Source organism: Symphalangus syndactylus, chromosome 8, assembly GCF_028878055.3.
Source record: "Symphalangus syndactylus isolate Jambi chromosome 8, NHGRI_mSymSyn1-v2.1_pri, whole genome shotgun sequence".
NCBI classification, from domain to species: domain Eukaryota; kingdom Metazoa; phylum Chordata; class Mammalia; order Primates; family Hylobatidae; genus Symphalangus; species Symphalangus syndactylus.
The window spans coordinates 41,464,155-41,480,069 of NC_072430.2; the positions used below are offsets into that span (position 1 = coordinate 41,464,155).

Consider the following 15,915-nt stretch of genomic DNA (forward strand, 5'->3'; position numbering starts at 1 on the left):
AGACTTTCTGGGGAATTCTAATCAGTAGTCAGAGTTAGAAACTGCTGTTCTATACCATATATCCTCCCTAGTTCTATATTAAATCCTATGAGATTGTTCTCCTTGCTCCTCGATAGATACTAGCAATAAAAAGGAAAACAGGCTTCTTCACTGCTGCTGGTCTAAAAGGGGGTTTTAATAACCCTAGCTACTAATTCTGGAACATCGCTACACACTGGGGGATTTGCATACATTATTCCTTTTCAGCCTCCCCACAACCCTGTAAGACAGATATTATTATTCTCCACTTTTAAAAGCGCTTTATTGAGATCAAACTCACACATACCATACAATTTGTCCATTAAAGTATACAATTACCAACTTGTATTATATCCAGAGTTGTGCAACTATCACTACAATCAATTTTAGAACACTTTCATCACCCCCAAAAGAAAGCTCATATCCCTTGGCCATCACTCCCCACTCCTCCCATCTCCCCACCCCTAGGCAGCCACGGTACTGGCTCTACTTCCTGTCTCTATGAATTTGCCTATTCTGGACATTTCATCTAAATGGAACCACACACTATGTGGTCTCTTGTGGCTGGCTTCTTTTACCCAGCATAATGTTTTCAAGGTTCATCCATATTACAGCATGTATCAGTTCTTCATTCCTTTTTATGGCTAAATAATAATCCATTGTATGGATAGACCATGTTTTATTTATTCATGCACCAATTGATGGACATTTGAGCTGCTTCCACTTTGGAGCTGTTATGAATAATGCCACTATAAACTCTCATGTGTGTTTTTGTGTGGACATGTTTTCCTTTCTGTTGGGTATATATGTAGGAGTGAAATTGCTGGATCGCATGGGAACTCTGTTTAGCCCTTTGAGGAACTGCCAGACTGTTTTCCAAAGTGGCTGCATCATTTTACATTCCCACGATCAATTCATGACGACAGCGTCTCCTCATTCTCACCAATACTTGTTATTATCTCTCTTTTTTCATTATAGTCATCCTAGTGGGTGCAAAGTAGTATCTCATTGTGGTTTTGACTTGTATTTCCTTGATGGCTATGATGTTGAGCATTTTTTCATGTGCTTAGCCGCCATTTATATATTTTCTTTGGAGAAATGAATATTGAGATCCTTTGCCCATTTTTCTACTGGGTTATTTGTCTTATTATTGAGCTGTAATCATTCTTTATATATTCTAGATACAAGTCCCTCATTAGATCTACGATTTGCAAAAATTTTCCCTCATTCTGTGGATTGTCTTTTTACTTTGTGTCCTTTGAAGTACCAAAGTTTTTAATTTTGAGGATGTCCAATTTATTTTTCTCTTTTGTTGCTTTTATTTTTGGCACTACCTAATCCAAGGTCACAAAGAGGTACGGCTGTTTTCTTCTAAGAGCTTTCTAGTTTTCACTCTTAAATTTAGGTCTTTGATCCATTTTGAGATAATTTATGTATATGGTACTAGGTACTAGGTAGGGGTCTATTTCCCCTATTTTTACAAGGGACAAAACTGAATTTCAAACATCTAGTGAACTCTCCAGAGCCAAACTATTCCAATGCAGCAGTCCTGCTTTGCTTCATTGCCTCCAAAAAGGCAAAGGTTTTTATTCGCGGGGGTTGGGGAGTTGCTAGGATGTAGGGAGGACTACAGAGGCAAACCACAGAGGAGTTTGTCAGAGCATATACATGCACTACGCTCAGTAAAAAGGGACCCTGTTGCCACAGAGCAGAGCACAGTCAATGAGCCCCAGCATATGGCAGGTTGTACACAACCTGGAAGGGTGGCTAAACCCAGAGGAGGCCCAGGCCCTCACTCCCAGCACTTTCACATCCTGCCTGAATCCATCCATGAGTTCCTCTAGATCTCCGTGCTCCAACTTCAGGCCAGGTTGCCTTGCGCCTTTTGGGCACAGTAGAAGGAAAAAAGACTTAAATGGCTTCACAGTTGTTCAGCCCGATGAGCCTCACCCAGGAGAGGACTCAGTTTCCCAACTCTGAGTCCATGTTGCCAGTGGACCTGGAAACATGAAAGTAAGATGGTAGGATTGACGGAAGAGTTGACAGCCCTTCTTAAGGCTGCCAAAAAACTGATGGCTGATGGGAATCCAACGATGACATTAACACCACAGGAAACAAGATAAGGGGTCACGGAAGGCAGCTTAGGGGAAAACAGAGGCTTGAAGAGCCTTCTCATTTATAGTTTGTGATGATAACTAAAACTCCAGCTGTGTCTAAACTGCATAAACAACCAGAAACTGGAAAGTCTGCTTGCTTCCCTGAAACCCAGGTCATAGGCTAACACTTTAGAAAGGTCAGTGCTGTCAGAATAGGTAGTTCACTACACATGGAATCAGTCTCTAACAAACGTAGTTTACGGACATACTGCACTGCAGTCAAGGTCATCTTTCACACAGCACCTCACTTAATCTTCACGATGAAGCTCTAGGATGAGGATGTGGATCCAGTCGCCATGTGCAGTATGTGCAGGAACTGCACTACTTTGGAAAGGGCAGTTTGGATTTCCTCCGTTACAGATGAGGAAACGAGCTAACGTTCCCAAGGTTATGCTGGGAATGAGCGAGAGAGCCAGACTTTGAACCCAGAACTTGCACCCAAGCCCAGAGCTCTTCCCAGGCGCCAGAAGTAGCCCCTCTGGTTAGAAAGCCTGGATGTGTCCTGCTCCCGCAACACCTCAGACCACCCACCATCTCCGAGGGCAAAATACCCTCAGGTCAATACAAGCCCAAGAAACAGGTTTTTGATTCAATTATAAAAACTACCTTGCATGATCAACACATTTGAAAAGTGAGTCACAAGCCTACCTTACATCTGTGTCTTACTAAGTGCCAGGCATCATGTGAAACCTTTAGCAGCATTAGTTCATTTCATTATCATAGCAACAGCAGGGCTTGGTGGCTCACGCCTGTAATCCCAGCACTTTGGGAGGCCAAGATGGGAGGATCGCTTGAGCCCAGGAGTCCAAAAACAGCCTGGGCAACATGGCAAAACCCCCATCTCTACAAAAAATACAAAAATTAGCCAGGCATGGTGACATGTGCCTGTAGTCCCAGCTCTCAGGAGGCTGAGGTGGGAGGATTTCTTGAGCTCAGGAGGTCAAGGCTGCAGTGAGCCAAGATCATGCCATTGCACTCCAGCCTGGGCAACAGAGTGAGAACCTGTCTCAAAAAAAAAAAAAAAAAAAAAAAAATCATAACAACACTAAGAGGTAGGTATTATTATTATCCTCACTTTAAGATATTAATAGAAAACCTAAGAAGCTGTAAGACTCCCTGAGCTTTTCAGAGGTGTCTGATTTCTGCTAAGGACATAGAGATCCAGCCACGTCCTCACCACCACCTCTCCAAGGGACCCTGTGCTAGGATAACAGTGGGTGTGACCAACTTCTGATTTTAAATAAAAGCTTCAGAGCCCTTGTGAATGCTCTGGATATGGTATCAAATAGGACTCAACACCACAGGGGCCAATGTTAAACACACTCATAGCTGCCGTTAACTATCACTCATTCTCCCTCAAATTTAATTTTTTTTTTAAAGCTAACAGCTTTCGAAAATGTGCTAACAAAGTAACGGAACTAAAGTGGAAATTACAGATTTCAAAGATGAGTTGGGAGATTCTGTTCCAAGAGAGGACAGATTGGACCTCTCTGCCAAACAAGTATGAGACAAAAAAAGCATCTGAGTCAGGGGGAAGAAGGCCAATGCTATTCCAAAGAGCCACAATTAAAAACCAATTATGCAAAGCTTGCTAAAAAATGTTAGTGGGCTGCCTTTACGTTTCAAATCACTAAAAACACAAGCGTGCTTAGGCCAACATTTACCCAGCACATCAGCTGGTTTGGGGCAACTTTTTCTGCTCAGGCTAAACATGGATGCACGTCTTGGTCTCTGTTATGAACAAAGTCTGGGAAGACCACCTGGGGCTGAGTGAACATGGCTTCCAAGGCCGCTGTATGGTCCATGGATTCCTATTCACACTTCATCCAAAGGGGAAAACCCTCTGAATGTTCTCCAGGGACCCTGGAGGGAAACTGCCCTACGTTGGAAAGGGCAGTCCATGATGATACGTACGCACCGATTCCTCAGGGTGACAACCTCAGAAAGCTCCCTGACAAGGATCAGAGGAGCCTGAGGAGAGGAAGAAACCGCATAGAGTCACATTCCCAAAAGTAGCTGAGTCATCTCTGAGCCTACTAGCTATACAGCTTCCCAGGACTCTACCCTCGGAGATTCTGATTCCATGGGCCTCGGGTGGGGTCTGGAAATTTATATTTTTTAAGAAGTTTCCCAAGGTGTTTTGATGACCAGCCACGTTTGGGAATGATTGGTTTGATTTTTGTTGTATTTTCTTTTTTTCTGCCTGAAGTGAACGAAATTCGGAAATAGCAAAACCTAATGAACAATGGCTGGAGATAAGAATTGGGAGGTAGAGGGATCAAGGAATAGAAAGTTTAAGTGACTTGCCAAGTTGACACAGCTAATAATGTTCAAACAAACAAGCAAGGTCTGTAGGACATAAACATGGGACACAGACTCAAAATCAGGCTGGCAACACGGACGGTGTGAAGTGGGCTGGGGGTAAGACATCAGTGAGTAGTGGGGACTGCGGTGAACTCAAGGCTGTACACAAATACAGCAGGCATCTGCTCCTCAGCTCCAACCTCTTTTTGTGTATAAGGGTGTGGCCTTAAGTGGCTAAATATTCTGGTTTTTTTAAAGAAGCCAGAGAGTCCACATTTCCTGGCTTTTAAATGGCAATACATTCAATTTTTTAAAAAAGAAAAAGAAAACCACAATGTGATTTTGTTAAAAAAGAAAGAAAAAGCAAACCACCCTGTGAATAAGATTCATCTGCAGGCCGACTCCTGCCCCTTAACGACAGTGTGCAGCCTCTGTCCTGAAAGGTCATCCAGTTTAGCCTCCCTTGAACTCTTGAGTTCCCTCTAGAGCACTGAGAGGTGGCAAGAGGGTGAGGGGTCCTGTCTAGCAGGTTGATTAGTAAGTGTCTGGTGTGTGTATGTGTGTGTGCAAGGGTGGGGCTTCGGGCCTCCCTCCCCTCCCAACTGAAAATGCATTCCAGACCCAGAGGCAGGGTGTGACCACCACAGCCACAGCTCCCTGGGAGATGACCTGGGAAGGGCCAAGATCTTCAGGCCAATAGGGACTGGTTGGTGGAGGAGTCCAGCTGTGAGGGGCTACAGAGGAAAAGTCAAGGAAGGAAAGCTCTGGAGAAAGCCAGAGAGCAAAGCTGTCCTGAAAGGGAATACTAGAAAAGAAAGGAGAAAGAAGCAACAGCTTTAAAAATCCCACAACCCAGGAAATGACGTTCCCAGGGTCCCTGGCCAACCATCAAAATGAGCAGTCTTGCCACTGCCACGTCCTTGGTCTGCTTAATTTTTCTTCATGGTGGTGACCACTAACTCACCTTATATATTGTGTATTAATTTGCTTACTTTTGGATGCCGTCACTGCAACATACAGCGCCGAGAGATGTAAGGCTTTGACTGCTTTATCTGTAGCTCTGTTCCCAGTGCCTGGTGCAGTGCTCAGCACATAGTAGATGCTTAACAAATATGGCTTGAACAAACGGACTGCAGGCAAGCAGTTGGCACCAAAACAGTTTAACGTCATGTGTTGACCACGTAATAATAATGACATCAGCACAAAGCACTTTATAATTCACAAAACCTGTCGTTGAACTTAATTCTCCCATTTTCTTTTACTGAATTGCTCCATGCGTTTGGACAGAGCCCAGGAGACTGCTGGCCTCTGCAAGGCAAACGGCCCAAGAACCAGCTCTGACAGAGCTGCCTGCACAGCGGCTCAGCCGGCTCGCTCTCTCGCTCTCTCTCTCTCTCTCTCTCTCTCGGGACTAGGAGACAATAAGGCTTCAGGACTGCAGGGCTCAGCACTCATCGGGCAATATCATCAAAATGATCGAACATTCTGGGGCCAGGTTCATCCAGGCTCCCCAGCTCAACAGAGCTCTGGTTAGAAGCCTGGAAGGGGTATAGAGTCATGGGAGGCCACACGGCATATGGTTAAAGCTTGGGCTCAAGGCAGACTGCCTGAGCTCATTTCTCAGCCAGTGACCTTGGACCTCCCTCAGCCTTGTTGACCTCATCTGTAATGTGGGTATAACAACAACAACAACACTAATTACTTCAGAGGGTACTTCACAAAGAGACCTAGTACCGTGCCTAGGACTTAGCTCAGCACAAGTGAGACCCGGCCGTAATGGCGGCATCGTCCACCACACCAGGCCCCAAGGCTATCACTTCCCAGCAGTGTGACCCTGAGTGACTGAACCCCCTCCCTAGACCTCAAACTCTTCTCTACTCTGGAGGTAACCTGGACTCCAGGACTGAATAAGGAATGAATGAAGTCATGCATGTTAAGCACTTTGTGCAGGACCTGGGACATATTAAATGCTTAATGAGCTAGTATCTGATTATTATTCAAGAAACTTTTACTAGTCTAAAATGCCAATATGAAAATTCACTCAAGGCAGTTTGCCATATGCAAATAAATCTTTAGACCATAGATTCTTCAGTTGCAAGTTTCTTTCCCCAACCCCCTTTAGGTTTTAGTTACTCCAAGAATTAGCTCTTGCCACCCCTGGGGTCTGACCTAGGAAGCATTTGGAGGTCGGTTCGCAGTGCAGGGCTGGCATCTCTCTACATCGGTACAATCTCGCAGCTCCATCTGCCTCTTCGCCCCCACAACACTGAAGTCTGACAGCGAGGGAGAGGACATGCAAATATGCCCTAAAAACGGCTTGTTATTTTTGCGGCCTGGATGGTGCACGTCTGTGGGTGCCTGTGAGGACAGCACGTCACTGTCGGGTACAGGGCAGATGCCACCAATTTGGGGGTGGCTGTAAAATGTAAAAATACCCAACCCAAATAAAAGTGGCTTTTCCAAAAAAAAAAAAAAAGGGGGGGAAGAGTTCCTCCAGTGCCTTTTGCAGAGGAGAGAGGGTAACTCAGCCCCCCAGGCGAATCCCACCTTGGCGACCTCTGCCCAAGACACCTGGCTCTTCATCAACCCCATGCGCAGCCTTAGTGCCCCCGTGAAACTGCTCAGCTACTGGCTCTAAATGGCAATTTTACTGTGGAATGATCCAGAAACAGATGCTCTCAAGTTACAGACCTGGGAAGGTGAGGAGCAGAGGGCCAAAAGACATGGACCCTCCATCGCGAAGACAGAACACTAAATAAGCCAGGAAGTGCTCCAACAACACATTGGCTTACAAGATCAATTCAGAAGAATATAATCACTGTCAACTCACAGCTTGTAATCCACAGTCCTTAGTAGGCACCTATGATGGACCTTATCCACGTGTCTTGAGCACAAATGGCTAACAGGGACCAGGCAGTAGAGGTAAATGAAGGCAGATGGTAGTAGCAAAAGCAAAACCAACAATATAAGCAAGATCAAGAATAACAGGGAGGTGCAGGGGCCTGTGGCCCACTGGAAAGAGGAACCAGTGAAGTGCCTCTGTCCACCCCACTTAGCCATTGCCATGCCAGAACAGGGCAGTGTATGACAAGATCTTCCAATTTTTTAATCAAAATTTTCAAGTGAAATGGGGGTTCGCATTTCTTTTAAAACACTGAGCTGGCCAAACAAAATACATCTGAGAGCCAGGTCCAGCCTGCAAAGGGCCAGTTTGCCACCACGGCCAAGCCCCCAACAGTCCTCTGCAGTTTTTAGGTACTTGTCAGGAGAAGGGGAGCTGAGAGATAGTTGCCTAATATCCCCAGCTCTCCCCTACGGGTACCCAGACACCCTTCTCCACGAAGAAAGCCCTCTCTCCAGCGCTTCCAGCACTTCAGCCCTCCGAGCTCCCCCCAGGTTCACCTTTGCCTGTGAACTCTCCCTCCAAGCAGAGCTGCCATTCCCAGATGCTCAGCCGCTTCCTGCGCCCTCCCCATCCCAGCCTCTTCCCCACCTCCCACCACAGGCTCCTCCTTTCCAGGAGGCAGCTACTCCGGCAGGCCTCTGAAGAAACAGCGCTGCTGGGAACCTTGCTGGGACAGGCCTTCAGACAAACGGCCAGCCCTGGGCAAGTGGCCGGGGGCATGCCCTGCATAGATCCTCAGCCATGCTGGGGACTGCTGCTGCTCACCAGTGCTCCGAGAAAAGGGCTCATGAGAACTGCAGGTGCAAGGAACCTGAGGAGGAGTTCCTTGCAAATGCCATATGTGGGTGCTCCACGTGTGGGTCCCGGGCAAACGCCATCTAAGGCAGACACTGCTGGCTGACCGAGGCCATGCCTAGCTCTGGCAGCTGCTTGGGAAGGGAGGCCACGCTACTCTTCCTCCAAGTTCCCTGGTTCAGCTGCAGAAAGGGCCAAGAGGGGTGGAGGCCATGATGTGACTAATGATAACAATTTTAAAAGATAACCTAATATTGGCATTCTCTTGTCTACTTTTCAAAACACGTACACATTCCCATTCCCATTATCTCCCCTGATCCTCCCACCACCCCAGAGAGATGGCCGAGATATTGCTATTCATTACTGTTATTATTATCACTCTTCCCCCGCCCCTCGGAGAACCAGAGACAGGTTAAACATCCTCCCCTGGCCCAGTGCTTCTGAAGTGTTAATATGTCCACGAATCCCTGGGGGATTTTGTTAAGATGCAGATTCTGATACAGAAGGCCTGGGGCGAGGCCTGGGATTCCACATTTCTGATAACCCCAGGGAGGTATGGATGCTACTGGTCCTCAGACCACACTTTGAACATCAAGGTTAAGGTCCCGCGGTGGGTTTAAGGCCAGACCTGGAATCTGCCAGGGGTAAAAGGCTCGCTCACCTCACTTTTCACGGGCTGGGGCCTCTTGCCCAGTTTCACCTCCAGGAAGTGCAAGGGTGCAATCATGGCCCCAAGGTTGCGGATGTCAGCGTATTTCAGCTCCTCCACAGTCAGGGCCGAGCTGGGGAGTCCGGTCAGGGGGCCAAGCCCTGGCAGGGAGCCTGCGGTCACCGAAGGGTCCGGGATCTGCCCAGGCATCATAGCAGGAGGAGTGGCAGGCCAGCCTGGAGTGGGCAGCAAAAGAGCAGGACAGTCAGCCAGGTTGGGGACTCCAGGAGGGCTCAAGTCCCTCGTCTTGCCAGGACTGTCGCTTCTTTCACCGATGTTCCCCTGAATCCCTTTCCCACCCAGCTGCTCTTCCTGCCATATAGTCCTTCCTGTTATAGAGGAAAAGTTGCTCAATTAACTCACACCAAGCTCACCCTTGGCACTGCCAGAAGTGTCTGCCTTTTTCATTTTGAAGGCAATGCTTGACCCAGTCATAGGCAACAGGTATTCAGCCTTTGGTATGTGCCAGGCCCCATGGTAATCCTGCAGCCCCATTAGGCTGGATCAGAGGTCATTACACAGAGGAAGTAGCCAAGCTTAGAACGATAATTCTCTCAAGGTTGTACACAGTTAAAACTGGTGGAGCTGGGATTTCAATTGCAGCATACAGTCTCTGAAGAGAGTGAATTATAACGGCGGAACCTCAAGCACCTTCACACCTGTTTCAGAGGAAGCTATTTTTGGTCTGGTATGGTGCCTCCCCTCCAATCACGCATCCTATTCTGCATATTTGTTAAGACACCCTGAATAGGAGATGAAGCAAATCTAAGTTAAAGGTGAGTGTGTGTGATATCTATGAGGAAGGGACTGAGGCAAAGCAGGTGGAATTAATCAGCATGTGCTTTCCCTGTGGAACCCAGTACCAGAAAACTCCTCCATGCCCTCTCTCTTTTTTTTTTTTTTTTTTTTTTTACCCAGGCTGGAGTACAGTGGCATGATCTCGGCTCACTGCAACCTCCGCCTCCTGGGTTCAAGCAATTCTCCTGTCTCAGCCTCACGAGTAGCTGGATTTACAGGCGCCTGCCACCATGCCCAGCTGATTTTTGTATTTTTAGTAGAGACGGGATTTCATCATGTTAGCCAGGCTGGTGTTGAACTCCTGGCCTCAAATGATCCGCCCACCTCGGCCTCCAAAAGTGCTGGGATTATAGGCGTGAGCCACCGCGCCCGGCTATCTCCATGTTCTCTTCATTCTCAGAGCAAACACATATTCCAGCTCTGCCAGACCGAAAAGGTGTACAAGGGAAGACAGATTCAGACATGGAAGAAGGATGTAAATTAGACAGGTCAACACCAAGGGAATTCTTCCTTCCCTTTACTGGGGGAAGCTCATGGGTAAGAAATGGTCATTTCAAGGCACAGATGGCAGTGAAGAAAGCTGGTCTGCCAATAAAGCCAGTCCCTTAAAGGGTTCCTCCTACCTACCCATCCATCCAGTTACTGACCACCTAGTATGAGCCAGCAGGCGCTAGGAATATGGAGGTCAGATGTGCAGTCTTAGCTTTGAAGCTGCCTTATAAGTAGCATGTTAGTACAAAACTACTCTTAGATTCTAGTCCTGGAAAGGAAATCATTCCTCCCTCTTCTCACCTTTCTGCCCAGGGCCATAAAATCAAAATACTCACTGGCTTAGCACTCCTGAGGGAAAATCTTTGGCCTATCCTTCCATCTTTACCTGTCTCTTCCCATGGAGAGAGATGTATTTGGCAGAAGAGGGAAGATCTGATGTCCATCAGACAATGCTTCTCTGTTGGGCAGTTAATGTACTCAGATGGCCACATGGTTCTTGGGCTCTCTATCTCCCGCTGGAGTGGCCTTGGAGGGTGACCCACAACCACCTGCCCCCATTCGGCTTCCCAGGTCTAGATCATTCCAGAGAGAGGCATTCGTGTACCTGTTTTGGGCACAAGTGCAAGCCATATTCTCCATCTCCATTTCACTTTTGAAGGTGAAATTTGGTTCCCTGTCCAAGTCCAGAGTCTATTTCCCAATAAGTTCTATTTCTCTAAGAGGAAAAGCATGTGAGTAACTTGCACCCTCAAGCACAAAGGTTTCCACTGGCCATCACTTTGTCTAAAGCAAGGTGTCTAAAGCAAGGTGCCTGGGAGTGGGAAGTAGACCGGCCATTTCATCCTCAGCATGCCTGTTGCATCTGTCATAAAGCCTCCGCCCATAGCTCCCCGGCTTGCCCCAGAGTTTTTATTTGGTGTCCTCAGGCTCCTCTATCTGTGCTCTACCTACTGTGCCTCCCATACCCGGTCCTCTTAGCACTCCTTCCCACTCACATCCTTTCTCTCCTTCCTTCACCCAGTGTCCCCTGGGCCATCAGAAAAAGATCTGAGGCTCAATCACACTGAGTTACAGTTTTAGAGCTGAAGGAGGCCCTGTGCTCATCTAAACCACATCCTCATTTTGACAGGAGGAAACTAAAGCTCAGAGAGGCTAAATGGCCCTCCAAGGTCACACAGCTGGAGAGGATTGGAGCCAGGGCTCGACTCCTGGTCCTAGGGTTCTAGACCAAAGCTTTCTCACCCTTCCTTTTTTGTTTCCCTTCCTGGGGTCCAACAGGTAATGATGCCTTCAGCAGAAGGAATGACTTTCTCATGGTGGGCTTTCAGACACCAGCCCATAGTAGAGGGTCATTGTCTTGCACAGAGGACCCTCCACCCCCCAAGGAGATCCAGGTTTAGGAAGTTCCCTGAATAACTCCACGGTAGCCTGCATGGGAGCCCAGACACAGAAATAGCCCCTGAGACCTCTCACATGTGGGTGTTCAATGTTCTCTGATCCCCCAAACTCCGAGCTGGACTGGAGCCTAGTGGCAGTAAGATAGCCCCCTCTCAGCCCTCTGGAATGGAACCTGCAATGCAGAGAGGGCTGCAGCCTGCCAAGCCAGGAGGCCGCTCCAGGGCACTGTAGATGAGCTGCATGTCTCCCCTGGCCTCCTCTAAGGAGAACAGGGAAGGAGCCAGCAGGAAGACCTATTCCTTGTAGCAAAACTGTGCCGGGAACAAATCATGTGGCCACGCGGCCAGCAGTGCCGTGATTCCAGGTGGTAAGCAGCAGTCAGGGCTGGTTGTTGCCCGGGTGACCCCAGTGCTTAGCATCATTTCTGGTGCAGAAAGCGTCATCAATAATACTTGTTGAAGTAAGAACTAAGTGAATAAATGAATGAACAAATGACAGCAAATTCACAGCAGAGCAAAATTCAGCAAATGGTGTAAGAATCCGTCTCTGGAAGCTTAGATGCTCGTTATCAGGCTGTAATTTCACCTCCAAGTTATTCACTCCCACAGTAGACCCCAAGAAAAACACTCCAGAGGCTTCTGTGTATTTCCCTGCCTAAGCCTTCCATCTCTGGGAGATGGAAGCCAGACCCCATTCTGTTCCGGGAATGATAGGCTCTGTTTGCAGCTTCTGTTTATTCTCATACAGATGGTAGAAATGAGACACTAACAAATGATCCCAAAATATAATGAATTTTCTGCTACTGTGGAACCCCCTGAAGGGGTGGCCACCTCCTGGGAGCAGGGGCCCCATAAATTTTGCCATTCCTGCTCACCTGTGACTCCATCCCAATGACAAGCGTCACCCAGGAGATAAGGCACTAGTCTTTCCTTTGTAGAAGCAAAAGTCCCCCTCTCTTTCCTCCCCCTGCAAAAGAGCCCCTAACTGCTCAGATATAAACCACAAAGCCCTCAGCCATGCCATTCCTAGGAGACAACCACAACAGCTGCCATTCACCAGCCAGAAGTCATCCTAAACGTCTCTGGGGGTGGGGGATAGAAGATGGAGGAGCTGAGCAGCTGCCTTTCATAATTGGATCCTCATTAACTGCAAAGAGCTGGCTGATGATCCAAGGCAGAAAGGCAACTTTAGTGATTTGAAAAATAAAACAATTTGATATGATTTAGGGATCTACAAAAAAGGAGGAGTGAGGGATGGTGGAGGTGGCAGCAGCAAGGAACCAATAACAGCCAGAAGGAACTTACCCACTTCAAGGAAGACTTAGGAAAGATGACAAGAGGTGAAATCATCTCCCACACTGGTTGTTCCATACGGAAACAACTTAGTAGGAAAAGAAGAACTACGCACTAAAAGCTTCAGGAGAAGAACCCAGAGTTTTTTCCCTTCAGGGCCCAGGAGGTCTGAAAGGAAGATAAACATCCTCGGTGTCTCCATGAGTAACTAGGGGGCATAAATAAGGAGCAAGCTCTATCCATTGGCAGAACACCAACACTGGGAAATGGGGCTTATGCCTCAAAATATAGGCCTGGAATCCAAGAAGACTTTGGCAATGCGGGACACTGACCAGGAATAAGTTGGAAGCCAGCCAGTGAAGGAAAGCTGGGTGAAGCACACATCCAAGATGGCGACTGACTAGCAAGGCATGAATCAGACAGGCGAGGTTCAGAAGGTCACCGTGGACCCCAAGCTGTTGTTGATCCTAAGATTATGATGCAGCTCCCTGAAAGCCAGCTTGAAGAAAATGGGGACCAGATGGATCCAAGAGGAAAGAACTTGAGAAAAAACAAAAAAAGGTCTGACAGCTGTACTCTCTACTCTTCCTCAGTGGCCTGTGGGCACTGCATTGTACAAGCAGAAGAAAAGCCACACACACACACAAAACATGTCAAGTCTAGAAAATAGACCCTCCTGGGAGATACTAACATGAAGTGTCATTTCAGAGAAAAGAAAAGCTAAAGGTAACTTATTAAGCTTTCCCCTCTTGTTTTCCTCTCTCACTTTTTGTGTGTAAATCTGTTAAGATATTAGGTTGGTGCAAAAGTAATCACAGTTTTTGCCATTGAGCATAATGGCAAAACCCGTGATTACTTTTGCACCAACCTAACGCCTTAAATCTTTTTTTTTTGTTGTTTTTGTTTTTTTGAGACGGAGTTTCACTCTTGTTGCCCAGGCTGGAGTGCAGTGGTGCAATCTCAGCTCACCGCAACCTCTGCCTCCCGGGTTCAAGTGATTCTCCTGCCTCAGCCTCTTGAGTAGCTGAGATTACAGGCATGCGCCACCATGCCTAGCTAGTTTTTTAGTAGAGACGGGGTTTCTCCATGTTGGTCAGGCTGGTCTCGAACTCCTGACCTCAGGTGATCCACCCGCCTCAGCCTCCCAAAGTGCTGGGATTACAGGCGTGAGCCACCACGCCCGGTCCTTAAATCTTTTTTTAATGGAAGTGTCTATAAATAATAACAGTCTTATTTTATGGGTCAAATGTATAAGGGCCATTCTTGCTAGAAAGTGCCCGACAATCAGCATTTTCATCCGGAATGGCAAAGGTAAATAAAAAGAAACAGGTTAAGAGAAACAGCATCTGCATCATGAACTTTCTGTCCATAGAAACAAAGGTTTTAAGGAGGCTATAAAACTCCTGGGCCTCTTTGAGACGGTAAGCTCCCCTCCAGGCCAGCAGCTGGCTTGGGCTGCCATGAGGAATAGGAAGAGGTGTGCACGTGGGTGCAGATGGCCTAAGGCTCAAGGCTTGGTGCTAAGAGAATGTGGAGGTGAGAATGACAAGTCAAGGAGGGAGGGAGTTTACAGGGGCAAGCCCCATGAGAAATAAGGGGTTGGAAGTCGAGGGCAGGGCATGGGCAATGGCGACTGAGACTCAACAAGAGAAGTGGAGGATCTTGGGAGCCAGAGCCTGGGAAGATTCCCAGGAGAGAACAGGATGCAGAGGGCAGGAGTCCACAGAGAAGGTCAGAAAGGTGCCAGGCCAGTGGTCATGGCGCATAGTACCTGCTACCATGAATCTTGGAGAATCAACCACGAAGCCTCTTCTTGGAGCTAAGGAATCACCCAGGATGACCTCTCTCTTGGAATCTGAATGACATAGGTCACGCAGCTTCCAAAATCAAGGAGATCCAGAAGGCAAGAAGCAAGATGATGGGGAAGGCCCCAAGACTGAGAGTGAAGGCGAGCAGCAAAAGGCCCTCTTCAGATGGCTGTCCCCAGCTCTGCAGGCCAAGAGGAAGGTGGGGTTAATTAAGAGTGGCGGTTTTGGAGCCAGATCACCTGAGTGTGAATCCTAGCTCTGCCCCTTACTAGCTGTGTGCCCTTGGGCAAGTTCCCTAACCTCTCTGTGCCTCTCTTTCCTCAGCTGTAAAGAATAGCAATGTTATTTGCCCTGTATGGCTGTCAAGAGGATTAAATTAGTTAATACTTGGAAAGTACCTGGAACAGTGCCTGCACATACTAAGAGTGAAGTCAGTGTGGCCACCAGGGCCTTCCTTCCTGGAGGGGCACTAGTGCCAGATGACCCCTCAAGGTCCCTTCTGGACTAGTCTCTCTTTCCTGCAGCCATGAAGAGGATTCTTCCCAGAGGATTCTCCGCTCTCCCACTTTCCAGCTCTAAACCCCAAGAGGGCAGGACCCTCTTGTATCCTGGCAGTTGACTGAAGAACAGAAACAAAGGGTGCCAGGTCAGGGCTGTGTAGAAGGTGCAGAAATGGGGCCCAGCACCTGCCCTCGGCCTCGGTTCCCTCTAAGGTCTCCTCCACCCTGCAGGCCAGAACACGGCTGCACAGACACTGGCAACAAGGTGCCATCAAGAACTAGGTTTCCATTTCTGCCCCAAGGCAGAAAGCCAGCATCTCCTGTGCCCTTTAATCTACTCCATCCCTGCACTGCTTCATAAGAAGACAAGGAGGGGTAGCTAGGTTCAAGAGAAGCCACTGAACACTGGCAGCCGTGATCCCTGCACAGCCATCCCAGCCATAGAAGAACCTGGAACCAACCCCCAGGGAACTCCTGCTCTTCCCTGGAGACCAGAGAAATGCTTCCAAGGCCTTGCCTATAACATAGCTTTGTCCTCTGCCTAATGTAGGTGCTCAATAAATACATATGAAGTTATCTCTGCCAGGAATCTTTAACCCAGGCAGCAAGAGGAAGCTGGGAGCATACAACCACTGGACAAGCTTTCTATTTCCCCTTCTGCTTCATGCCAGCTCTGGTCCTTGGTGGCTGGCAGGGGTTAACAATACCACACCTAACACAGACACACACACAAGGTGTGA

The 15,915-nt window shown here is 47.9% G+C and overlaps 1 protein-coding gene across 10 annotated transcripts in view; it reads right to left on the reverse strand.

The window, feature by feature from the left end:
* JDP2 (Jun dimerization protein 2) overlaps window positions 1–15,915 on the reverse strand; it is a 43,788-nt gene that overhangs the window by 23,326 nt on the left and 4,547 nt on the right. For 7 of the 10 annotated variants that reach the window (XM_055288740.2, XM_055288741.2, XM_055288738.2 and 4 more), the window contains exon 2: window positions 8,840–9,063. In XM_055288740.2, the coding sequence (XP_055144715.1) occupies window positions 8,840–9,040 (201 nt within the window). In that variant the 5' untranslated portion in view covers window positions 9,041–9,063. Of the gene's footprint in view, window positions 1–284; window positions 2,018–8,839; window positions 9,064–9,261; window positions 9,280–10,562; window positions 10,582–15,915 lie in introns of those variants that run through there. The other 3 variants (XM_055288737.2, XM_063644329.1, XM_063644330.1) reach the window with 3 other exon arrangements.